The sequence below is a fragment of the Diachasma alloeum genome, unplaced genomic scaffold, assembly GCF_001412515.2.
Source record: "Diachasma alloeum isolate Michigan unplaced genomic scaffold, Dall2.0 Dall_scaffold_00199, whole genome shotgun sequence".
In the NCBI taxonomy this organism is placed as follows: Eukaryota; Metazoa; Arthropoda; class Insecta; order Hymenoptera; family Braconidae; genus Diachasma; species Diachasma alloeum.
Window position 1 is genome coordinate 295,117 of NW_021680364.1, and position 27,399 is coordinate 322,515.

At 34.7% G+C, this 27,399-nt stretch overlaps 2 protein-coding genes across 2 annotated transcripts in view; one reads left to right on the plus strand and one right to left on the minus strand.

Annotated features, from left to right (window-relative positions):
- Positions 1-27,399, minus strand: part of LOC107035636 (HIV Tat-specific factor 1 homolog) — a 68,484-nt gene that overhangs the window by 27,440 nt on the left and 13,645 nt on the right. Inside the window, exon 2 of the mRNA XM_015253151.1 lies at positions 25,203-25,568. Within this exon, the coding sequence (XP_015108637.1) occupies positions 25,203-25,568 (366 nt within the window). The remainder of the gene's footprint in view (positions 1-25,202; positions 25,569-27,399) is intronic.
- LOC107035637 lies at positions 9,675-24,467 on the plus strand. Its single transcript, XM_015253152.1, has 5 exons — positions 9,675-10,005; positions 20,223-20,501; positions 21,639-21,872; positions 21,964-22,177; positions 23,255-24,467. The coding sequence occupies exons 1-5, from the start codon at positions 9,942-9,944 to the stop codon at positions 23,493-23,495; spliced, it is 1,032 nt and encodes a 343-aa protein (XP_015108638.1). The 5' UTR covers positions 9,675-9,941; the 3' UTR covers positions 23,496-24,467.

The following is a 27,399-nucleotide window of genomic DNA, read 5'->3' on the forward strand; positions in this document are numbered from 1 at the left end:
AAAATTGCGAGCTAATAAAAAACATTTGCTAGTTAGGACTTTTTTTTAAATCAATTTTTGAAAAATCTCCCCTGAAAAAAAAGGCGTTATCCCCCCTACTTCATTATTTCCAAAAAATTTTATCACCAATCGGTAGCAAATTGTTTGAAGATTTTTGCGAGTTAAGCAGATTTTTGTTTTCAAAATTTTTGGAAAAATATGTGGAATAACAATTACGAGCTGGTTTTTTTTTATTCGCCTCTTACATGAATAAATTTGTTTTTTTTGTATTTTTTTTTTACAAAAATAGTGAATTTTTTTATATGAAAAAAAAACGAAATCAGCTGTGTAGGGGTCGAATTCCAAAAACCTGGCTCGTAATTGTTGTTCCATACATTTTTCCGAAAATTTTGAAAAAAAAATCTTTTGTCGCTCAAAAATTGGAGGTCCTGGACTATTTTTAGCATTTTAAGCGTTTTCAGGCAAAAGAACAATAAAAACATTTTTTTTTGCATTAATTATTCGTTTTGAGATCTATATAATCGATCTTCAACGTATGAAAAATCTCACTCCAATAACCCACGACTTTTAAAACTCATAGTAGTCTCCCCTTAAAAATCATCAGAAAATCATTTGGCTGACACAGACAAATTCCCATTCCTCCCTCAGTGTAATTGTGCATTTGCAAGGTACCGGACATTTTGAGGGATTACTCTGCAGTTTCAGCTCAATGATTCTTCAAATGGCCGGAGAATAATTGCCATCCGTGGCAATACCTCACTGATGTATCCAACGACGTGGGCGGTTACACTGCGGCGATCGGGCATATAATTCAATTTACCCCCGGTGTGTCCACTGTACTCACAGGTGGTGGGCGGCGAGGAGGGGGGAGGGGAGGGGGCATGTGCCGAAAGTCCATCGAACCTTTTAGGGCTGACGATCCGATTAAATCCCCGGGAATCCAATTATTTACGCTGAAAATAATAGGTTTTGTGATTTTCCGTGGATAATGGACCAGCTGCAAAAAGCATACATTCGTGCATATCCAGTCGTGTTTCGTGGAATACATCAAAGGAGGAAGGCTACTCTCTGACTTGATTAGAGGATACAGGTGTGTTCGTTGGCCGTGTAAAATGGATGAGACAACGGATTTCTTCTCCTCGGGCGTTTCGACGAACATCGCAATGATCACTATCGATTCACTGGGAATGTCGTGAATGATGCAGTGTCACAGTGGCATTTGCTGAGTTCCGACGCGTGTATTTATTTTTTTAATGGATTTTTCCGAGCTTCATAGGACAGAGAATTTTTTACTATTCAACTAGTGGAGCAAAACAACATAAATTCGATATATTTTTATTTGTGACTGGAAACGTGAAATGAATATTAATTTCTAGGGCAGAAAGGTTTTATAGTGTGGTTGGGTTCATGGGAATTTATGGCTTGACATAGTGACTTTGCAAGCAAATGAAAATTTGCGACGTGCCGAACGCATGAGTGGGATGGACATAGGAATATTGGAAAATCGATAGGAAAAATTACGGGCGAACATCGGGAGAAATTCGAGTCGGTGGTGCACTGTTAGAAAATTACTCTTGAAATTTCAAGGGAGAGGGCTTGAAATTTTAACAGCGACAAAGTTGCATGAAATTTCGGTCTATTTTTGCCATGACGAATCAGTTAATTTGTTGAATATTCAGGTAATTTCTGATTTCCAGATCCATGCGACACTGAAAAATCTTGAAAATTGGAAAAATTCGGGTAAAAAATTTACTGAATTCTCAATCTATTAAAAATTCAATTGCATTTGATGTTTAATTTTCACAATGAGTTTGAAAATTCAAGCTTTCATTGAAATATCAATGGTTGCTTAAGGTATTTATGGTGCGGTCAGGGGGGCTCACGCGAAAATAGATGTCAAAATATATTTCACATATATTTCAACCATATAACATGAAAAAGCGACAAAAATAGCGACAAAAATATATGTAACATATTTTTTTTAATTTATGAATATATTAACCGCAAATATTCATTTCCATGCGGGGGGTCGAAAAACAGTCAAGAAATGGATAATTTTTTAAATACATTCTTTGATTTTTTCAGAACCCCTGCGCAAAATCCCAGATAGCCTAGGAGAATGGATGAAACACACTAATTTTTCTAAAAAAAAATGCATTTTAACACGGACTTTTATGGAAATTCGGAAAAAAAATATTAAAAATAGAAGAAAAATTGCCATTTTCCTGAAATTTCGCACTTGGCTGGAGCTTTCAGACAAGAATATAAAAATAAATATTCCAAGTAGCTTATGAGAATTGTTTAGAAGGGATTATTAAAAAACTCATGAAAAATAGGAATTCTGCGTGCGCAACTTGGAATAGCAACAGCGTCGAGGTTAGAAATCATTGAGGGATAAGCGCGGCAAATACGAATGGAGTTGTGATGATCCATTTCGCTATGGGAAGGAACATAACAGCTGAGTGAATCAGTGCTGCCAACTTATACCTCGAACGGCACGACGTTGTCACTTTTTCTATCCACATTGATTATTTTCCAATTATCTAAAAGACAAGCTAGAAAAATAAAAGAAGGCTTGAAACACGTGGGGAAAAAATAGAAAAGTTATTAAAAAAATATTTCGAGCACAAAAATGGTCGAAATAGATTGAAAATTTGTAATTGGAATATCGTTTTTGTTTGTTTAGCGATTGGTTTTCTGCGAGAGAACAATAGATTCCCCTTCGTCTCACCTCCTATATGCCTAGCCCGCCATAAATACCTTAATGAGAGGTCGACATTGCAAGAAGAGAAATCAATTATTAGAATAATTATTAGAATATCCCTCGAGGTTATTTCTTATCCAGAAATGAATCACATCATTTCACTCCTCCGATCACAATTGGCCATTTCCCGCAGTCACGGCTTTTCAATATCTCGTATTATGATATCTCGGGTCAACCGAGGTTCCCCCAGTGATTACTTTCCAATCAATAATCGTTATGTCATTATATCATCGAGTTTATTGCGTCCTCCTTTCACGTATTAATTTCTCGAATGACATTCATCTATCCGCCAAGATTTACGATCACTCTGAACTCGTTAATTGATTTAATCATACACGTCTCAATCGATGAAAATACGTACTACGATGAAGTCCTCAAGCGATAGCTTGTCCTACAGCTGCCGTATATCATGTCCTGTCAGTGGACTCAACTAAAGATCAAATGCATATTTTCCGATGATTAGATTTAGCCTCTCCGAGCATCGGTGTCGGGTGTCGACATCGCACTAGTAGAAAAAATGAAATATCTTCGAACATTTTGTGGTAAATAGTAAAAGAGACATGTTCGGGTCGACAATTTCGAATGAATGATTCAACGAGATTGCTATTTGTTAATTAATGAATTAACAAATGAATAAAATAACAATGAAGATGTAATAACAATTCTTCATTCGGCTTCACTTTAGGAGAGATATTCTCATAATGCAGTTCTTTAAAGTCATGGGACACACAATTCATTGAGTCATCTTATAATTAATGTTTAAGAATTTTGCATGTTCTACAGTGTTACTAATTTCATTGAAATTTCAATGACAGCTGCGTTTGAATTTTCAATGTTCTGAACAGCGATCAGTCGATAATCATTATATTTGTAATATTTTGTAATATTATTAGAATTTGCACCTTTTTACTTCTATGATTTCATCATCTTCCCTGAAATTGGAAAATATGAAAATAATTCATGATTTAAATTTTCTATTAGCTATTGAGTAAATAATTATAAATTTCATAAAAGGATTTTTCAATTAGACAAGTAATGGTCAAACTTCTGACACGATTACTGGTTGATAGATTATTTCGGAATTTGAATATTCGATTGATGATTAATTTGGTAATTGAAAATTGTTGGGTAATATTGTCAATTAACACAAGCTAAATTTAATTTATCTTGAAACTGATGATTTTTCTGATCCCTGGTTCTAAACTTGAATTCAATTTTATATCAAATCGTTTGTAGAATTTGTGATTCATCTTGGAATTATTGATATTTCAACGACAGCTCAAATTCTCATACTCATTGTGAAAATTGAGCATCAGATTCAATTGAATTGTCACAATTTTCAATAATATTTATTGTCACATGAAAATTGTCATTTTATTGAATATTCCTGGAATTGACTGATTTTTCAATAACAACATATTTGGAACGTTCAGGTGGATTAGTCTCTAAAAATTTCATAATTTCTCATTTGAAATTTCAGGAATAATTTTCAGACCGAAAGAAATTTATGATTGACATTCCAACATCCCCTAGTCAATTATTCCCGTCAATTCCAACAAAGATAAACCTTTTTTCCCGGAATAATAATATCAAAATGAACCACAACTCCATTTCAACCTCCAAAGAAACAGTCGGAGACCAATAAATTACATTAATCCCGGAGTGATAAGTGACATCATCATTTTAAAAGCGATAACCCAGACAATAAAATGAAACGAGCCAAATTTAATGCTCGCAACTCCTCTTTTTGGGTATCATGAAGAGTGAATGATCAAAGATTACAATCCGCCTGTATTTCGCAACAAGTGATTCACCATTATGTCATCGTGGAATTCAAATGCAGGTCCTGGCTGTCGTAAACGTGGGGGAATTTTGTTTTCGAGCGTACGGGATCAAGGGGAGAACATCTAACCGTCTGGCCCGGGACCGGTTTTATTTTCGAGCGAGTTTTACAGAGGTATTGGATGAGGGCTTGCTCTTTTGTTCATTTGTATGATGTGTTATTGGCAGCGGCCTCACATTTTCCAGGCAAGAAAATTGTGCAGTCCGGTGGAGACAGACAAACGCTTCTGCTGGAGCGATTGGTCTTGCGACGGGTTTACTGAGGAAGGTCGTAATTCTTATTTATTTACCGGTGGGGAGAGTTGAAATATCATCGTGAGGTGATCAAGTAACGTTAACTTTGACCAGGGGCGTGGGGTGTTGACCTTGTAATTGATGTAAACGGGGTTGGCAGTTTGGTATTAATTTTTACGGTGGAATTTCAGGGGAAGAAGTGGAAAAACAAGAAATATTGGGAATTGTCCGGGTAATGAACTGTTCTTCTCAAGTTTTCACATTGCAATTTTGACTATACACTGTTGAAAATTTTCGTCGCAATTTTTCGTACCAAATTCCGGAAAATTTTATCGTGTTGAAGTTCCCCTGAAATTTCAGGTAATCTTGTCATTGAGAAATCAAATATTCCATTGATTTTCTGGTGAAATAATCTGGAAATCAATAAAATACTTGATTTTTCAGTTCAATTATTCTGTGAAAAATCAGGAAAACTGAGGGAAAAATTGAAAATTCATGTCATTTTGGTTCTGAATACTCATGTTCCACTGAAAATTCAATCAAGTTGTGAAATTTCCATCTGACTCCCACTGAAAACTCATGAATTTCCGTGAATTCTACTTAAAACTTGAAATTTCATAACCTTTTTTTCCCTAAATCCGATTTAATGTCACTCTCGTGAGATTTACTATAATATCTTCGATGACATTTTAAAAAATTTCTAACAGTATAATCAATAATATACACTGCTGAATAAATTTCGCTGAATTTTCCGAAAAAAAGACGTTGAAGACGATTTAAGGAGAAAAGATCAATGGAATTTCAAGTTTTTCTGAAAACTTGAAGAGAAATCGGGAATTCAAGGAGAGATTTTACTGAAATTTCCAGATTTTTCATCAATTTTCACGGAATAATTAAACTGAAATTTACAGTTCCCACGAATCTTTTCATGAAATTATGAATTTTCAATTACAAAATTCCTTGAAATTTTTGTAGAAATGTTACTGGTTAGAAATTTCCACGACTCACCGGAAATTTTAGTGTAAAATTGTTACCAGTGTAAAATACAATCGAGGAATAATAAACTGTGCGAACGCAAAAAGCAATCTATGTCACACCAATTTCACGATTTAACGACAAGGAATTATTTGAAAATCGGATTTTACGCGCTTGCGGATTCGATATCTTGAATTGTGAATTAAGATAAATTACGATATTGAACTGTTAAAACTACTGCGGGAGATTTCGGAGCGTCGTCGCTTCCGATTCCGGGAATCTCCTTCCCCTTCGTTTACGCACCCTTCCACGCCTCCACCTCGTGAATTAATTCTTATTAATAAATTAAATTTTATATCAGCGATTGTGCATTGAATTTTCGTCAGTAGATAGAGGGGAAATTCCAGGGGAATGGTGAGGATTTATTGGTCTTTGAGGGGCAATGGATTTCGATTAGCTTTAACATCGCAATGTTGACCGTAATCGATGACATAAAATGGAATCCAGAAAAAAAGATGTTTGCGAATGTAAACACCACTCTATGTCACAATAATTTTTACGATCAAACGACGAGAAATTATGAGTATCGAGTACATCACCGAGTATTATATTGAGTCTAGCGCTCTGTGTAGCGTCTCTATTTGATTTAATTATAAATTAATTCCGACTTATTTATCAATCATTTTGAGTCAATCATCAAGTTTAATATCGAGAGAATCTCTAGTGCAGTGCAAAGACTATTATCAAATTCATATTGAGACATTCATCAATTCGTGTATTCCTGAAATCAAGATGCGTGGCTTGCCCTACAAATAAAGTACATCAGTGTTTTGTAATCCGCGTGTCTTAATTTCACCCTTTCCATATCACGTGCCCCCAATCCGCCCTCATGTTAGCGTCAATCTCTAACAAGGTTATTATGAAAATTTCGCTATCTCCCTTAAATTCGGAAATATTCCTGGAAAATCAGCTACAGACTAAATTGACTTGAACCGTTTGACCACTTTACTACTGAATTGTTGATCGAATCCTGAAGATCAGCGGCATGCTCCTAAAAATCCCTGACTTGTCCCTGAAAACCAAAACTTTTATTTCTCTGCGCTGAAAAACGAGACCACAATGAAGTCACTCCAATCGAGCATGATGATATCTTCGAATGATGTCTCCGTGTAAACCCACTTTCAAGAATATACCTCTGCGTATTGTCAAGTGGCCAGATGCCAATTGGATGCATCAACGTCGATCCTTCTGCATGACTTGGTGTCTCAGAATCTGTCCAACTGAACACTTTTAAACTATTATATATTCACATGAGTTAGATAACCAATCGTAAGTTTGAGTAAAGTATAATGACCCCCGCGGACGATAAAATAATGCCGGGTTAATGCCGAACGTATGGGGATGGGTTAAACGAAAGTTGGCTCGTATTTTCGAACGTTAAAACGGGCAAATTGTTTACGGCACTTCCTGGCAGGCTATTTTCGGCTGCTTCAGTTGGTTGATTATGAGAAAGTTTTATTGTTTTTGCAATGCAGCTTTATTGCATGAATCTCATTCGATTGTACATGAAGGATCCAGACGTTCACCTGTTGCTGGGCTTCATGATGCTCTCAGATTTCATGGATTTATCCGGAAATAGGTGGCGTGAAGATGGGGGGGAGCGATAAACAATTTACGGGAGTGGATTCATTGGAAATAACGGAGAGAATAATAAAGTTTCGTGAGCGATTGTTAATTGCATACTTTTTTGGATGTGAAAAATTTACCGTTGAATATGGTAATGCTGAAAAAAAATGAAAATTTGTGGTGTGACGAACGCATGAATACGGCGGACAACGCACTGAAAACGAATCAGTGTTGTCAATTTTTTATGAATATCTCGGAACCGAAGAGAGATAGCAAAATTTTTCTTATGACCTTTTTTATAACCCGTAATTGGCTCTATGAAAAAGGTCTTGACCAAAAATTTTCTATCTCTTTTAGATTCCGAGATATTCGTCAAAAACTAGCCAATAGTCAAAATCTACTTGACCCGGTTTACCGCTTCACTACTGAATCGAAATCTATTGTGCTTCAGAAATCAATAAATCGGCACCATTTCCCGGGAATATCCCCTCTATCTATTGATGGACATTTAATACCCAATCTCTAATACAAAATTCAATGCATTAATGAGAAAATTTATGAGTAGAAGAGTGAGAGTAGGTGTGGAAGAGTGCGTTAACGAAGAGGAAGGGGATTCCCCGAATGAGAAACAGTGACACTCCGAAAATCTTTCTCCCACAGTAGTTTACTCTAATTCGCAACTCAAGATGTAGGAGGCGCAAGCTTATAAAACCCGATGTTCAAATCGCGAAAAAAATCGCGATGTAATATCGTAAAAATTCATATGAATTTGGTAATTTCTCGTCGTTGGATCGTAAAAATGATTGTGACACAGAGTGGTTTTTACGTTCGCAAACATAATTTTTTCTCGATTCCATTTTATCAGTGAAATCTGAAGTTTCATGATTTTTATCCCCTAAATCGCATTCAGTGTAATTGTCCTGAAAATTATTAGTCAACTGTCCATCAAATGAGAACAAAGTGAAAGAACAAAGTGAAATAAAAATCGCAATGCAAAAATCCGTATGGATTTGGTAATTTTTCATCCTGTGATCGTAAAAATAGATGTTCAAACTCATTATTTTTTATCCTTCCCTTGAAATTTCCTCAATGAATCGTCCAAGTGGGACAAGTCCAGACAATTTCTCTCAATGGCAGACAAATTGCCAAGTCCTTGGCGTACCATTTTTTCTCCCGTCCCCTGATTCTCATCATCCTCCTTCGCTGCACGAGCTTTTTGACGGCACATGTGATACAAGACGGGAGATATTATCTCCCGGCATGATACGGGCACAAGGAAAATGAGGCAGAGGATAAAAATGTGAGCCGAAAAAAAAGGAAGAAGGTAAACAACGTCACTCAAAGCCAGTGGAGGCGTCAGGGTAAGTACATGAATCATACATGGGGCTCATGAGATAAACATCTTGGGAGAATTCTTCTTTTGTATTCATACGTAATTGTGATCTTCTTTTAGTGTATCAAGGTCAACGATTGCGCTTTCATCAAAATGTTGGAGACTAATTGCTCGTCGCATTAATTAAATTTATTATTTCATGGACAAATTTCAATTTTTTTTCATTGGAATCGACATTTAGACGATAAATGCTAGAAAATTCCAGAGCATTCTGAAATATTGTCGAAGCACGAAGAGAAATGTTTAGTAAAAATTACGGAACTCACAATTCGCCCACCGATTCCGAAATCGACTGAGAATATTTAAGTGACGGTATCGCAATTTTTCACAGAAAATTCAGATAAAAATTACGGAACGCTCTGGAAAAATTCCGTGACAGTTCCGAAAAATTTCCTATAACCACATTTCGCTCCGGAATTATGGAAAAGATAAGTAATTTTTATTGAATATTTCTCTCCGTGTATTTGGCAAAGAAAATTTTTTCTGCGTGTGAAATTCAAGCGAATGTAATACAACTGAAATTCCCCGTTTCAGTCAAGATTAATAGGTCCTCCACAGGACCTAAGGACCCGAAGATCCCCGCGACTCCCCACTCGGTCACTCCATGTCATTGACCCCCATAAAAAAAAACTCCCCCCTCGACCAAACAGAAGTGCAAATGATCAGGCTGAATATCTAACGACCCAGTGCAAACACAGGGGGTTGAGCTGACGTCAGACAATCACCGGATCGTAGGCACGAGATTCCGTAAGGAAACAGTAACAGTGTACCCAACAGTGAACGACGGGGGATGGCTGATGCGATCGCGCGCGAAAACCCGACGTGTAGTGCGCCGGCAACACCAAGCGGGGATCGCCAGACACAGCCTCAGTTAGTCGTGAACCGCCCGAGTAGAACGTACCCAGCACAATCAATACCGCGAATCGATGACACTGATTCGATAGGAATAACTAATCCGCTCGATAGTTGAAATGATCTGAATCATCGGCGATAACGTTACGAATTAAAAGATAAAAATTTCATTCGTGAACATTGAGATGTGGTATTACCATGTGGAGGCCCACGAGTTACGACTTTGGTGAATAGAAATATAAGATTGTGAATTTTATGACAGAAAGCTTGGGAATGACCACAATGTGGAGTTTAGTGCTTCTTCTTCTCTGTGCAACAGGTAAGGGGTTATCATGTTTTCTCAGGAATGGAGATGTATTATTTGTACCGTTGTAAATTTTTGTCATTTAAGAAATAGTAATTGAATAGTCAATTTTCGGAATTTTTTAATTAAATTTAAGGATATCCAGGTACTTTGGCTATTTTTTCTACAGTGAAATGCTTTTTTATTGTTGGAGTCGATCATCAGAGATTTTATTTGAGCCCCATTTGAACCCAAGTTTACGGATATTTGAATCTCGATATTGAACCGTTGGAAAAAAAATTTTAAATCAGAAAAAAATAAAGTTTACTTTTGAGGGAATATTGATAAAATTATTAAAAATGGCAATTTTTTAAAATTACGAGCATTTTCTGTAAATAATTGGTAAACAATCAGTTTTCCACCATAAAAATCATTTGTTAGGAATCTTAACAAATTTATTCATATTCCGAATTCTACCAGAAAGCGATTTCATGCCTGAAAAAATAAGGTTTCCGAAAGTTCAAACAATTTCAAGTATTTATTTATAAGCAACGAATGTTTAAAAAACGAAGAACATTGTGGAATATCTAATTTGAATGAAGCTGAATATTCATGATTTTGTTCAAATTTTTCTCACGCAATTTAATTGACAAATTTGATAATTGAAAATTGTATTTTTCATACTAGGCGATCATTAGTATTTCAATGAGATCTAGAGTTGTCAGATTCTTGATTAAAATTGAACGTCATTTTTTGTGGAATGGTCAATGAATCGAAAATTCAGAAATATATTGGTCAGAATTTTCGGAATTTCTATCAATTTTTGAGGGAATAATTAAACTGAAATTCGCAGGCTTCACTGATTTTTCCATGAAACTGTGGATTTTTAATGATGAAATCGCTTGGAATTTCAGTGGAGCTGTCACTTGATAAAAATTTTCAAAAAGTGGACCGGAAGTGACACTTGCACTCCAACTTTACGTAATCTCGTTATTTGAACGTCACGAGTTGACGAAAAAATCGATGAAAACCGTGAATTATTCAGTGAAATTTTGTAAAAATCCGGAAAATTCAAGGGAATAGATTCCTCATTTTAATATCAATAAAATATTCAACTACAATTTTTTTAATTACCATAAATAATCGATAACGATCGAATTTTTATCCATTTTTTTTTCAAATTCGATGACGAATTTCATGTCCAATTAAAAATTCATAATTTTTTTCAATTTACTCGCTCATTTGGTCGTAAAATGATTACAGTTCACTTGAATTTTCCCTGAAAAATGAAATTCCGCAATTGTTCTTCCCCTAAATCAACTTCAATTCCATTCACTCTTCCAAGAATTCCCACCAATTCTCTCCTAACCCTGCAGAACTATCAATTGAAATTCTATTTCGATCCTCGAGTGTATGTAATTCCCCTCAATCAAGCGGAAGTGATTTTTCCATTCCTTATCAGCCTAAGCCGAGGGATGCTGAGTGTAGACACGGGGTTTAGGTTTAATAATAAACCCGGATAACGCACCAAGCGCCGCGTACAAGGGCTTATGTCATGTTAATGCAGCGCGACCAGTGGGACTGATGCACCGGCGAATCAAGTGGGTGGTACAATTTATTAATTCTATCCACGGGAAACTCGTTTTTTTAATTGACAATTAATACCCGTGAAATAAGGCTGGAATTTTTTTAAATAAAGGACGAGTTTTATGGTGATTGCGCTCTCAATCATAGAGTGATAGATTAATGGGACGGAATTTGAATAGGCGGTTAAATTCCAACTGATTGGTGAAAGAATTTCTTGCATTTATCTCGGTGACCTGTAAAATCAACGCATTCATGAATGTCGATTCATCTGGTAATAAATTCCAACGTAACGAATTACATCAATTGTTGATGAAGCAATTTGCATTCGTTTACTGGCGTCATTGGGCTTTTGATGAGGGACAGGATTGAATGGGTGTCCCGAAAAATGATCTTTTTGTTTTTTTTTTTCTGCGAAGAGCAATGAATTTAATTGATTGAATTTCGTCGTTTTGAATTTTTGAAAATTCACAAAAATTCAGGTCAATCTATTCTTGAATTTTTAATTTAGGGTTATTAATTCTGAAGAGATCTTTTGTCGTGTTGAATCAATTTACTTATGGAAAAAAAGAAGGTTTCCACCAAAACATGATAATTTTCGTAGTTGTAATTGTTCTCGCGAGACATTTATGTCTTTTGGGTAAATACATTCGTTCCAAAGAGAATTATATGAGGCCCCGGGTTTATCAAGTCAATGTTATTGAGTAGTGTATATCTTTGTCCAATAAACACTTATAATTTCTATGGAACAAATGATAATTTCGAGAGGAAAGTACAATTTTCTTGCCGAAAACTGTGTTATTGGCAAAAGTAAATAATGTCGAGGGGACAATTTTTTTGGGTAAAAAATATTCTTTCCTCGTCAAGCAATTCTTTCTATGGTATAAACCTATGGAGTTCTCTCAGATCAAATGATTGTCGTACAATAGATTTTTTTTTTTTCCTGCCAACAGTTCAAATTCTTCTAGGGATATTTCTGATGATTACGACAAAAATTTAATTTTTGTTAAAGATATTAAATTTTCTGCTATCAAGTTGGTTAATTACCTCAAGTAAATCTGTTCTACTCCATGAAATATTCTCATGTGGAACATATTCTCTCAGTGTATTCATGTTTTTATGAAAATTCAAGAAAGTTTGGGAATTCTCCTGTTTCAGCTGTTCAAAAAATGCGGAATTTCATTGAATTTCCAATGAAATCTGAACTATTATAACTTTTCCCTTCAAATCGAATTCAATGTGACTCTTCTGAAAATGACAAGTCACTTACCCATGAAAAATCCGTTGGAAATTATTCCTAATTTCTTCAGAAAAATTATACAGTAAAAAACTAATTCATCTAAATCAAATAATTTTTATCTGCGTTTTTATTCAAGTCAAATGAGTAGTTCTTCAAATGTAAACAAATGGTTTTTTGATCGAAATAAAAAATTCATTAATTACTAAAATTCATGGGTTTTCTCAAATAGATTTTCCTCTCCATGAACTTCAAGTGAATGTGTTACAACTGGAATTCATTGATTGAATCAGGATGAAGTGTCCAAAAATGAAATACGAATAAAAAAATTTCCATGTACTGATTCAAATGTTTTAAAATGATTTCATTCGCCAAAATGGCCTTCATTCTTTGCACTTTTGTTATTCCAGTGGCATTTGCAAATGACTGCATCCATAAACATTCATACAGTCTTAATTGATCATTAGTGTATTTATCCAAACAAATCGTTCAGGAAGTCCGCAGAAATTTAATGTCATAACGAGCAAATCGTGCTCAATTGCATTGAAAACGAATGAAAACTGTGACCTAATAACAACTTTTAAATTTGCAATTTTCAGGAATACGTCAACCATTGATAATTAACATTGATTCAATCGTTAATTTCCAGTCGTATTGTATTCATATGACTGATTAATGCCAGTTAACACAATTGGAATTTTGTTCGAATTTAATTGACATGTCATTTTTGAAAATTCAAAGTTGAAATTGGATTTGAAGTTTTATTTCTCGTTGATGGTGCCTTTTATGGAATGAAATACCGTTTTGAAATGAATCTCCATTAAAGCAGCTTGACACATTCAAATGCCAGATCATAAAAATATTTAAACAGAGACGCGTTTATACTGTGTTTATGTCTCGTGGTGACCGAATGGCTGGCGACTACGAATAATCTAGACGATGGATAGAATAAAGAATGAAAGCAATGTGAGCCACGAGTGGTCCAGCGTATTTTTGAGTGAAAATTGAGAGGCGTGCGACTGAATGAAGAGAATTAAGGTGTTTCGTGAGTATTTCACTGGGGGTGAAACGGAAAAGAGTCTCATTGTTCTCGAGTCCTGATTTAATCCCTGAACACAAAAATCTCAATTTTCAAGTTGCTATTTCAGTGTGCATGTGAACATTTTCTGAATTTTTTTTTTCTAGAAAAACATCAAATGAAAATAATTTGACACTTTTAAGTGATGGATAAAAAATTAATCAATTTAATAAAAAAAATTAATGTTTAAGGAATATTCAAGGTATTTATGGTGTGGTCGACGAGATTCGAAAAAAAGCCACGAAATTGATGATTTTTTAAAATACATTCTTTTATTTCTTCAAAACCCCTAGGCAAAATCCCAGATAACCTAGGAGAATGAGCAAAACACGGGCTCTTATGGAAATTCGGGAAAAAAAGTATTAAAAATAGAAAAAAAGTTGACATTTTCCTGAAATTTCGCTCTTGTGTGGAGCTTTCAGGGAGGGCCATAAAAAAATAATCCAAGTGGCGTAGGAGAATTGTTAGAAGAGATAATTAAAAAACTCATGAAAAATAGGAATTCTGCGAGCGCAACTTGGAATAGCGATAACGTCGAGGTTAGAAATCGTGGAGGGGTAAGCGCGGCAAATACAAATGGAGTTGTGATGATACATTTCGCTATGGGAAGGAACATAACAGCTGAGTGAATCAGTGCTGCCAACTTGTATCTCGAACGGTACGATGTTGTCACTTTTTCTATCCATATTAATTATTTTCAAATTATCCAAAAGACAAGCTATAAAAATAAATAAAAGAAGGCTTGAAACACGTGGGAAAAAAATAGAAAAATTATTAAAAAAATATTTTGAACACAAAAATAGTCGAAATAAATTAAAAATTTGTAATTGAAATATCGTTTTTTTTTGTTCAGCGATTGGTTTTCTGCGAGAGAACACTAGATGCCCCTCCGTCTCACCTCCTACATGGCCGGCCCGCCATAAATACCTTAAATGCACACTGAAATAGTTACTTGAAAAGTTCTTTCTCACAATGAAAACCAAGAAGAAAAACTTTTAAAAAATCATGCTCAAGAGGACATTTTATGAATTGTTAAAAATATCCGTTAAGGAATGCGGCGACATGTTGCATAAATTTTAATACAATTGCCGCAAAAACAACCGGAATCTTTCACTAGAATGTCACTGAGAAAGCGATAGGTTTGTCTATTAAATTAGTTCACACTTCAGTTTAACTACTCCTCAAACCCAACATTCGAATGCGTAAATTCATCCGAATGGATTTGAATCATAATCATAACTCAGCGCCAAGCACTGGTTACAGCCCAGTGCATTTTCGTATCACGACCTTGAGCGTTTTTCGAACCTCTCGATTATGCAATGGACAAGTCATTCATCGATGCATCGTGCAGAGAGGAGCTAAACCGATAATTTTCAAATACTCTTCCCTACCATTTCCCATCGCTGAATTCCTTAATAACAGACAGCTGGCCCGTCCGGGCTTTGAGGCATTGACAAATGAAGTAATCTCGAATTACTACAAATTCTGTTGTCCACCCAAACAATATTGACTGAGAAGTAATAACGAAACGTGACCCACATGTGTCACAGGAGCTTCCAATTGCTTTGGATTTGTCCACCCCTCTAGCGCGTTTGCTTTTGCCATGTCACGATTTACAATGGGTATCGGCTGAATTGCCAATAATTTTATTTGTCACTGGTTTGTATCTAGGTGCATCCGGGGGCTTTAATTTTATTGGATTAAGGGATTATTCCAGGAATTTTGGGGGTCGGCTGTGTGGACCGATTGATCAACGGTTTTTTAATTTGGGAAATGCAATTGTGGAATACGATTTTTTTAACGGTGAATGCGCTATTGAGCTCTCGACGAAGTACACGTCATGCAGATTTAAAACATCCCTCACATTTAATAGAGAAAACTTTTTGTAAATTCCGGAATTAATTTATTTTATTTAATGAAAAGGCTTCCAGCTGTATTTTGAAAACTACTGGGACTGAATGAGTTTTTTTCTTGAGATCATAATGGAATTTCCCTGGGTTCTTGAGAGAATCACCTGCAAATTCTCTGAATTAGTTAGAGAAGTATAAAAATTCTGGGTTTAGAGTGAAGGGAATTTTCCGTTTGAGAGAAAAGAATATTAGTGGGATGGCATACTAATGGGTAAAATTTATTTATCCCGCGAGTTTCCGAAGGATTCAAGGATAAGAAGACCTATCAATTTCGTGTGAGGGGTTTGTCATTCAAAGCTCCTCAAAATAACTTTCCAGAGTGAAAAATGGAGTGGATTTGGTAGGATCTACAGCAATTCAACTGACTTTATTCCTTAAATATTTTTTAAGTAGGAGAGAGTCGGGCAAAATAGGACGTAATGAGAACTTTTCCTATTGCCAACATGTTCATTTATAAATGGAGATATGGACAATTAAAGAAGATCACGAAACGTCCCATTTTGCCCGACTCTCCTCTATTTGAGTAGAATTTAAATCCGTCGAATTTTTAAACTCATAAAATGGAGACGGCAATGTAAAGTAATTCGTGAGAATGTTGCCAGCATCTCGAACTGCATAAACGCAACTCCAGTCGTTCACTTTTGACCATTCAAATGATCGAAGGTCACAATTGTTGAATCTGTCCCCAACATTGTCAACTATTCAATCAATTACTCTCATTACATCCAGCACTGATGAAAACATGATGGTGCATTCTGCGGTCGTCACAATGCATCATTAAATTTCATGATCAATTGAGGTGGAGCCGAATATCTATAGTAATTTTGCACATTATAACGGAATTTTTCCCTTTATTCCATTTGAACGAAATGAAGTACATCCTAAACTGTTAAAAATTTTCATTTCAATTTCCCGTGTCCAATCTCGGAAATGTTTATCATGTTTGATTTCCACTGAAATTTCAGGAAATTTTGTCATTGAGAAATCAAATATGCCATTAATTTTCTGTTCGAATGATCTGAAAATCACTAAAATACTTGATTGTTCAGCTCAATTATTCCGTGAAAATTCAGAAAAATTGGGCAAATTCAGGGAAAAATTAAAAATTCATGATTTTCTTTCCGAGTATTCATATTCCATAAAAATTCAATCAAGTTGTGGAATTTCCTTCTCACTTTCACGAAAAACTCATGAATTTTTTTGAATTCTACCTAAAACTTGAAATTTCATAACTATTTTCCCCCTAAATTGCATTCAATGTCGCTCTCATGGGAAGTAATACCATATTTTCTATAAAATTTCGAAAAATTTCTAACAGTGAATCTATGAACGATTGAATATTTCTCAAAATTTTTGGGTACTGATCCGTTATCTCCGAAAAGTGAGCGGGAATTGATAAAAGATTCAAAACTATTCACTAATCTTCCACGTACATTCATCTGTATCATCGATCGAGGTTTTTTTTCTACGTATTATTCATTTTTATAATACATTTGAGTCTATAAAATTTAATATTTATAAAATTTGAATGAAGGAAAGGAGGCTTCATCACAAGTAAATGAGGTGATGGATAAGCGCGCGTCCTGTCCAGTAAGAGAATTAAATGTGACGTACACCTCGGATATGACTACATTTGGCTTTATTCCAACGTATTCCCACCCACTTCGACTACCTAACAAAAATATAAGACTTATTTCACACAGTGCGCTCCCAGCAAAATGAGTCCCGGTAGTAAAGACTGGTGGGTTAATGGTTTCTGGTATTTATCAGTGGCATGAAGCTTCTGTCTATCTCAAACAGCTATTTATGAGGCCACATACTAGACCGAGTGTGTTTATTACATCCAACAGTTTCAAAAGTTTAATAGAATCCGATAAACTGGTAAACAAAAACGTAAATAGAAATGGGTGTAATAAATTTGGTCAAGATGCCGTTGGGCTTTACTCGAAGAATTCGTTGGAGGAGTATTCAATGCAAATTTTAGGGGGAGTTATGCTGATTGGCACTGTAACTAGTAATGGGGCTGTCTGCATACATTCTCTGGCCACGTTGTCATATTTTAATGGCGGTTTTTAATCGGACATTTCATGTTTGAAGGATAGAAAATTCGAGATGAAATTTTGAGTGAGAATTATTGAAACGATTGGAGGCAATTAATTTGTGTGGGATTTCAGGTGCTTTTTGTACTGGGGAATTATTGAACTAAACGGAAATTTAATGAAAATTCAATTTTAATTTTGAGGGATGTTTAATATTGAATACAAATAAAAGAGTTGATGAGTGATTTGATGGTGAGTCATCCGATTTAGCGATCGAATTGTATCAGGAAAATTTTTAAAAAATGTGACATTAGAATAATTAGAAAAAATCAAATAAAAATACTTTGACACTCCCGTCAAATAAAAGTGGCAAATAAAATTGGGGTTTCGGGGTTTTTAATGGGACATTTTATGTTTGAAGGATAGAAAATTCGAGATGAAATTTTGAGTGAGAATTATTGAAACGATTGGAGGCAATTAATTTGTGTGGGATTCCAATAGCTTTTGGTACTGGAAAATTATTGAAATGAACGGAAATTTAATTAAAATTCAATTTTAATTTTGAGGGATGTGTAATATTCAATATAAATAAAAGAGTTGATGAGTAATTTGATGGTGAGTCATCCGATTTAGCGATCGAATTGTATCAGGAAAATTTTTAAAAAATGTGACATTAGAATAATTAGAAAAAATCAAATAAAAATACTTTGACACTCCCGTCAAATAAAAGTGGCAAATAAAATTGGGGTTTCGGGGTTTTTAATGGGACATTTTATGTTTGAAGGATAGAAAATTCGAGATGAAATTTTGAGTGAGAATTATTGAAACGATTGGAGGCAATTAATTTGTGTGGGATTTCAGGTGCTTTTTGTACTGGGGAATTATTGAACTAAACGGAAATTTAATGAAAATTCAATTTTAATTTTGAGGGATGTTTAATATTGAATATAAATAAAAGAGTTGATGAGTAATTTGATGGTGAGTCATCCGATTTAGCGATCGAATTGTATCAGGAAAATTTTTAAAAAATGTGACATTAGAATAATTAGAAAAAATCAAATAAAAATACTTTGACACTCGCGTCAAATAAAAGTGGCAAATAAAATTGGGGTTTCGGGGTTTTTAATGGGACATTTTATGGTTGAAGGATAGAGAATTCGAGATGAAATTTCAAGTGAGAATTATTGAAACGATTGGAGGCAATTAATTTGTGTGGGATTCCAATAGCTTTTGGTACTGGAAAATTATTGAAATGAACGGAAATTTAATTAAAATTCAATTTTAATTTTGAGGGATGTGTAATATTCAATATAAATAAAAGAGTTGATGAGTAATTTGATGGTGAGTCATCCGATTTAGCGATCGAATTGTATCAGGAAAATTTTTAAAAAATGTGACATTAGAATAATTAGAAAAAATCAAATAAAAATACTTTGACACTCCCGTCAAATAAAAGTGGCAAATAAAATTGGGGTTTCGGGGTTTTTAATCGGACATTTCATGTTTGAAGGATAGAAAATTCGAGATGAAATTTTGAGTGAGAATTATTGAAACGATTGGAGGCAATTAATTTGTGTGGGATTCCAATAGCTTTTGGTACTGGAAAATTATTGAAATGAACGGAAATTTAATTAAAATTCAATTTTAATTTTGAGGGATGTGTAATATTCAATATAAATAAAAGAGTTGATGAGTAATTTGATGGTGAGTCATCCGATTTAGCGATCGAATTGTATCAGAAAATTTTTAAAAAAATGTGACATTAGAATAATTAGAAAAAATCAAATAAAAATACTTTGACACTCCCGTCAAATAAAAGTGGCAAATAAAATTGGGGTTTCGGGGTTTTTAATGGGACATTTTATGTTTGAAGGATAGAAAATTCGAGATGAAATTTTGAGTGAGAATTATTGAAACGATTGGAGGCAATTAATTTGTGTGGGATTTCAGGTGCTTTTTGTACTGGGGAATTATTGAACTAAACGGAAATTTAATAAAAATTCAATTTTAATTTTGAGGGATGTGTAATATTCAATATAAATAACAGAGTTAATGAGTAATTTGATGGTGAGTCATCCAATTTTGCGATCGCATTGTGTGAGGAAAATTTTTTTTAAATATGACATCAGCAATATGAATTCTCTTCGCAGGAATTAATAATGTGATTTTTCTCCTGTACGAAATGGATTTCTTACAACTTCTTCAGTGACAAATGGTTGATTTACGTGTGCAATTTGTTAAATTTTACTTCTTCAAAATCGTTTTCCTATAAATAAACTCTGAAGAGGATTTCCCCTCGAATAAAATTGCCCCAACTACTCGGATATCCCTAAATTCCTTCAAGCATGAACTGTTTGTTACAGAAATTCATTTCATTTATCCCACAATAAATTGATCTGTTCAAGGTATCTCAGCCGGAATCCTAGTTGAAGCCCAACCAAACAGTATAAATCTACCCCCAGGTAATCATGAAAACAACGAAAAAGATTTCACCGGAGTACGTAGATTTGCATGCCCCGTTGGATTCTTCAGACTCAAGAGAAATTGTTATTACCTGAGTGCTGGAATTGCCCAATGGAGGGATGCTTACTTCCACTGTAAAGACAGAAACTCAACATTGGCGGAACTCGATAAGAATGGAAAGGATCGAATACTCAGAAAGTATCTCATGGGCGAACAATTCAGTAAGTAGATCTCATTGTTCAGCGAAAAGAATAAAAATCCCTGGACTTTTGCAAATACTCTTCACTTTCTGGATCTGCTCCTCACGAACTGCTCCCCACCATCCCATTATTCTTGACCAAGTTTCATTCCAAAGTTCATTAACTCAAAACTGCGAAGACTTTAAATCCGCTTGACTATTTTTTCATCTTAAAATGATAACCCAGAGTTTCTGAATTGCGAAATAAATATGGTAATTCAAAGCATTAGATTTTACGAGGGAGATTATCACGTTGAGGTGACGCGAATGCCGTTCACAATCTTTCAAGTTTTATGCAGTTCAATGCGAAGGAATTTATAATTTACGAGTGAAGTTGTTGCTACGAATGGAAATACGTGGAATAACATTTTCACTCCCTTCATAATCATCGAATTTTCATGGCGTGGGAAGCTTCATTAGTTAATGTGGCATCCTGTTGTAGCTTCACACAACCCAGAATTAATAATCCTCCAACGAGATTTTCATGCCCAATGAAATAATGAAAACAGACAGAACGGTCCATTTCTCCTTTTTGCTCTCTTTATTGCGTTAAAATATGAACTATATGAGGATTAATTACAGTTGATCTGCACTGTTGGGAGAAAATTGAAATTCCCTGGAAAAATTGACTGGTTATTTTCAGGAGAGGGACATTGAATCCGATGTAGGGGGACAAATTATGAAATTTCATGTTTCAGTAAAAGTTCAACACAATTGCGAATTTTGAACACGAGAATTCTTCAACTTGCGTGAAATGTCAATCACATGATGAATATGCAGTACCAAATTACACTGAATCGAAAATTAATTAAAAATTCAAGATGTTTACCTGAATTTTCCTCATTTTCATTAATTTCCATTGAATTGAAATTTACAGTTGCCATTAATTTCTCCACAAAATTTTGAATTTCCAATGACGAAATTCCTTGAAATGACCATGGAACGAAAAAATTCAAAATAAATGATAAAAATTTTAAAGACGTGTGCCAGACAAGACTGCCGTATCCAACGAAACAACGAGAATAGACAGAGCATTCCCATTTTTTCCCCTCCTCTCCTTCATCCCATAAAAATGCACTATATTGGGATTAATTACACCAAATGCAATATCTCATTGCAGCCCGGCTCGAGAGGTGGATCGGCGGGATGTATAATTGGCAGCAAATGGCCTGGCATTGGGGTGTGAAGGGTGAAAAAATAATATTCCAGAATTTCGCTGGTGCATTGAGTAAAAATCCTGCGGAGTATACATGGCACTGCATAGTTCTCGATCCATCAGTCAAGTACAAATGGACACCGAGGAGTTGTCTCGACAAGAAGCACTACATATGTGAAGTTCCCGCTGGACGAATAGGTAACGAGATTTTCTCGGGATGCAACATCGAAATCAGCATCGAAGATGCATGTCAAAGGGGAATAAATAATGAATGAGTGAACATTTGCAGGACGGAGGAGAAAGAAGACGATTCCAACGGAGCTGGTACCCCAGAGCCAAAGATTGAGACCGAAGAAGAAGGGGAAGAAGAGGAGGAAAGGAAAGAATGACTTGAGGGCGCACAGGAGGGGACGAGTGGAAACTGCGTGGAACAAGGATTGGGTGGCCACTGACAATCAGGAGTGGGCACACGGGGTTAAACTCGGGTCAAGGCCGTTGGCTGAGTGAGTACAGATTAAATGCGGAATAGGAAATTTATGGCATGCGTCAATTATCACTGAAATCAGTGGCTTTTATTTTCATTTTTCACTTGTTGGGGCTTTAATTGTCCTCGTTGGAGATGAAAAATAACGAGTGAAAAATTTTTAATTAAAAAATGAAACATTCTTTAAGTGAGAGGAGCTTCTGACATTCGCCAATTGCAAATAAAATCACAGTTTGATAGTTCTGTTTTTCACTCGTTGAATGAGATTAGAATTTTCAATTTGTTCTGAGTGGATTATATTTTCATTTTCCACCCATTAGGGCTTTAATCAAAGAAGGGGGATTGGGGGTTTAATTTGTTTCTGTTAGAGATGAAAAATGTCGAGCGAAAGAGGATAACAATGACGATAGCGACCCTCAGTATTACCAAAATTTTCTGCATCACATCAAATTTTTTGATCAGACAACAATCCCCATAATTCATTGACTAATCTTATTATTCAAGTTTGAAAATTTTTAATTTTTCAATGAAACATTCTTTATCTACTCAATGTGCAGATGAAGTGAGAGAATCTTATGACATTCGTCGATTAAAAATAAAATCATAGTTGGATAGGTCTGTTTTTCGCTCTTTGAATGAGATTAGGATTTTCAATTCGTTCTGAGTGGATTATATTTTCATTTTCCACCCGTAGGGGCTTTAATCAACGAAGGGGGATTGGGGGTTTAATTTGTTTCTGTTAGAGATGAAAAATGTCGAGCGAAAGAGGATAACATTGACGATGTGATAGCAACCCTGAATATTACCAAAATTTTCTGCATCAGATCAGATTTTTACTGACTTTATTATTAAAGTTTGGAAATTTTCAATTTTCAAATGAAACATTCTATATCCTCTCAATGTGCAGATGGAATGAGAGAATTTTATGACATTCGTCAATTAAAAATAAAATCACAGTTTGATTGTCTTGTTTTTCGCTCGTTAAATAGTACCATGAATTTCAATTAATTCCCATTCATCCAAGAATTTTTTTTATTGACTCAAGGTCACAATCACCGAAATTTAATCCAATCATGTGAATTCCTTCTCCATCTAGACCCAAACCATCGCCGGAAATGCGAACGAACAGGACTCGTCATCGAAACAATCGAAACAGGTGGCATGAAAAACGGCCCCAAATAACGCAGATAGTACCGCAGGGACGCGAGTACGGAGCATTTCTGGGCGATGGCCCAGTTGGTGGACGCCCCAAGGCACTGTCAGACGAAAAAACCCTCTCCCACTATCACGCGAAGATCAACGATTTGTCCCTGGAGGAAGTGCTGCTAAAAACTTGAGCAACCCCACGTCCCATTGGGGAGGAAAAATGCACTTAAAAAACTTCCATCGTAATTCTCTATTCTCTCCTAGATGAGTGTTCAAGAACTCTGTGTGCGAAGATTAAAACCAACAGAAGAATTTATTACTTCGTTGCTCTCTTTCAATGTAACTATTTCTCCTGAGTGCGCGATATATTTTTTATTATAATTCTAGCTTTAACTGTATTTTTGTATTGCAAATCCAAGTCTTAGATTCTAATTTTCATTAATTTTCATGGATTTCATTAATATTATCATTCACCGAGATAGTTTTAACGGTTTTTAGCTGATTTGGATGAGGAGATGAGTGTGTTTTTGATGAAAAAGTATTGCAATTTGTGGATTGAAATTTCAAGACTGGAATAATAACATCGATGACGGATTTACGATCACATGTGGTGAAAGATAAATATTTGCGAGCCATCTATCTTGATTCTGTTGAATAATCGAGTATCATGAGACTTTATTATTCACTCCGCCCTCGGAATGTCGTAAATTCTTCGAGTGTCTGGGAATATCAAACATAAAGAATTTCAAACTATGGATTCTTTAAAGAACGGTGGAATATTTCCTTATCAGCTGTATTTTTTTATTGCCAATCCAAGTCCTGGAGTCTAATTTTCATTACTTTTAGAGATTTTATTAATGCTATTACTCGTCGATATAGTTTTTAGGGGTTTTTTAGTTGATTTGAATAAGGAGATGAGTATTTTCGATGAAAAATTATTGCAGAGTGCAATGTAACGAATATAGAGTTGACTATAGGAATAATTCCACTGAAAATTCAACGAAATTCCAGATTTTTGAGCAGCGAAGAAACTAGAATTCCTCAAATCACTTAAATTTTCAGTAAAAACAAGAACATTCTGTATCAAATTACACACAATTTTCAATTAAGACATTTTGCATACAATTTTTATTTTTTTAACCATTCGTGGTTCATAAATAAATAATTGGCATTTTTTTAACTTTCGGAAACCTTGTTTTTTTAGGCATAAAATCGAGTTCTGGTAAAATTCTGAATATGAATATTTATGGTAGAAAATTGATTGTTTACAAATTATTCATAAAAAATGCTCGTAATTTTCAAAAATTGTAATTTTCTAATCATTTGATCAATATTCCTCCAAAACTAAATTTTATAATTTTTTTATAGATTTTTATAATGTTTTGTAACGGTTCAATATCGAAATTCAAATTCAGTCTTGCAAAGTTTAAAAAATAAAATCATTCTACTAACAAAGTAGAAAAACATTTCACTGGAAAAAAATAGACTACAGGACTCGGATATTTTTAATTAAAAATTCATGAATATATTTACATGAATTTTCCTGCTTAATAAATTTTCATGGAATAAATGAGCTCAAATCTCACCTTTCCATTGATATTTCCAGAAAGTTTTGAATTTCAAATGATGAAATTCCTTGAAATTTCATTGGAACTATATGATTAAGTTCTTCAACAATTGAAATGACGTAAATTCCCCAAAATGTCTGAGAATGTCAAACACAAAAACCTGTTACTTATGAATTCTTCAAAAAAAAAAACATCTAGAAATCTCCTTATTCTAGGACAAGGAACGCTTTGCCTGTACATATCGTTGAAACCCACCCCAATGTCAATGTCAATGTCAATGTAATGTTTATCGCCTGTAGAAACGAAACTGTAAAATTAAATTAAACTCACCTTGATGTACGTGCACAATGCATCTCCCTTTGGATTACCCTCCGAGTCCCTGTACATTTTGATTTTGTCTTTATTCTTGTCGTCTCGTGCAACAAGACCACACTTTCCAACAAGTTCAATCAGTTCATCCATCGTAATATCGAGCGGTAACCCAGATATGTAGATTGCTGTATTGTGCGCCTCATCCACCTCGAACCAAGTTGGTGGCTCAGCGGCTTTTCTCTTCGCTTCGGCCTTTTTCAATTCCTTTTCAGCTTCTTTCTTCGATTTTTCATCTGGTTTTCGTGCTGGAGGAGAGGGAGGACGCGCGTTTGGATCTGTGAAACCGTAGCTCATCTGGTATCTAGCCATGAAATCATCATCGATCTGGAAAATAAAACGAGCAAAATTAAGGATTTTTTTGTGGAGCATAAGGGATGTGAGAATTTAGCGAATTCAGTAGAAAATTCTGTTGGATTTCTATTTCCATTAGTTTTTGCTCAATGGAAAATATTCTATAGAAAGATATAACAGAATTCGATTTTTCGATGCAAATTATTCTATTGAGATATTTTCTATAGCAATTCCACGGCTTAAATTTTCTAATTTTTTTTTAAATTTAAAAGAGAAAAAAAAATAGAGTGGAAAAAGCTTAGAAAATTCATATCGAGGAATTACTGTAGGAAATGTCTCAATAAAAAAAGTTTCATGGAAAAATGAAATTCTACTGATTTTTTAAATGAAATAGTTTTGGACATCTTCTATTTGATAAAAAAAGCAGTAAAATTTCAGAATTTTTCAAATAAATCGGCCAAAAACTAATAGAATTTTTAATACAATCCCACAGAGTTTTCTGTGGATCTCGCCAAATTTTTCTATGAAATTCTTTCCTATGTGGAACAATGAATTCATTGAAGAACCGGGAAACTCCCTGATAACTCTTCATGCTCCTGAATTTATAAGGAGAAAACTTTTGAGAACGAAAAAGTTCTACGTCCTGTATTCTCTCCAGATATCACGACAAAAGACCTCTAGAGAGTGCAGTTTTTTGAAATTTTTTTTTTGGTCCTTCAATGAGTCCATTGTGAACTGTGAACCCATTCTTCCGGGCTTTTAAGATATTCAAAGAGATTACTCTGGGTTGAATCAGTATTTGAGAGTTTACAATAGAATTTGTACGATGTACATGTAGGAAACTGCACGATGTACATTGAACGAATTCTATTTTGAAAAGCATCATGTCGACAACATCTTTCATTCTCCTGGATGAAGAATATGTTGTCCTGCCATTTGTATTTTGAAATTTCTGAAAACTAATTCTGAGATATTTATTGCACAATTACTAATGTGTACAATTTTCTATTGCGGTAATTCATGGATTTTTTTTTGTATGAATCTGGAGATAAATTAGAATGAATTTTTTTAGGAAAAAATACTTCAGAAATTAAAAAAATCTCAATTTTTTAACAAAGGGTGAATGAATTCCACAACAAAAAATGTCTCCCCATTTTTCCCGGAACTCTCAATTCACAATAGTTGAATATAAAAAAATTTAAAAATGAAGAATTGAAGCTTCTGCATTCATCAATATCTCCCGACGAAACGATACGATTTGAATGACTGAAATTTAATTTTAAAGAGTGAAAAAATACCTCAGAAATGAGAAAAAAAAATTCTGAACTCTACTTCCAGAGTTCATAGCAGAGATGTTAGACAAGATATGAATGTTTTTTGAGGCCCGAGTGCAGGAGCGGGTCTCGAAATATAGTGGCGAAAATCATTTCGCAATTTCTGCTCATTTTTTTTTTGTTACAAAATATCCGAAGACGTTCTCTCTATCTCAATGAATTCCCACCAAAAAAAACTCTTTTCAGACAATTTATTACTCCGAATTCTCCAAAAATAGCTAAAAAACGGATTTTGCAATCTACTCAATATTTTATTATTTATTCTCTAATCTTCAATATAATCCCATACATGAATTCTAATCCTCCTTAATTCTTAGAAATTAGCTGTTCAACTGAAAAAAGATTCAAAATGACTGAAATCCCGTATCAACTCCAATTATTTATAAGACCGTGACTATTCGCACCATTGCGTGAATCACTCCCGTACACTCCATACACTCCACGCATGCGTGAAGTTTGTGTGTTTCACGCAGCCGAATTTTCATACTGCTGTGTATTTCACGCAGTTGAAGTTTCATACTACTGTGTGT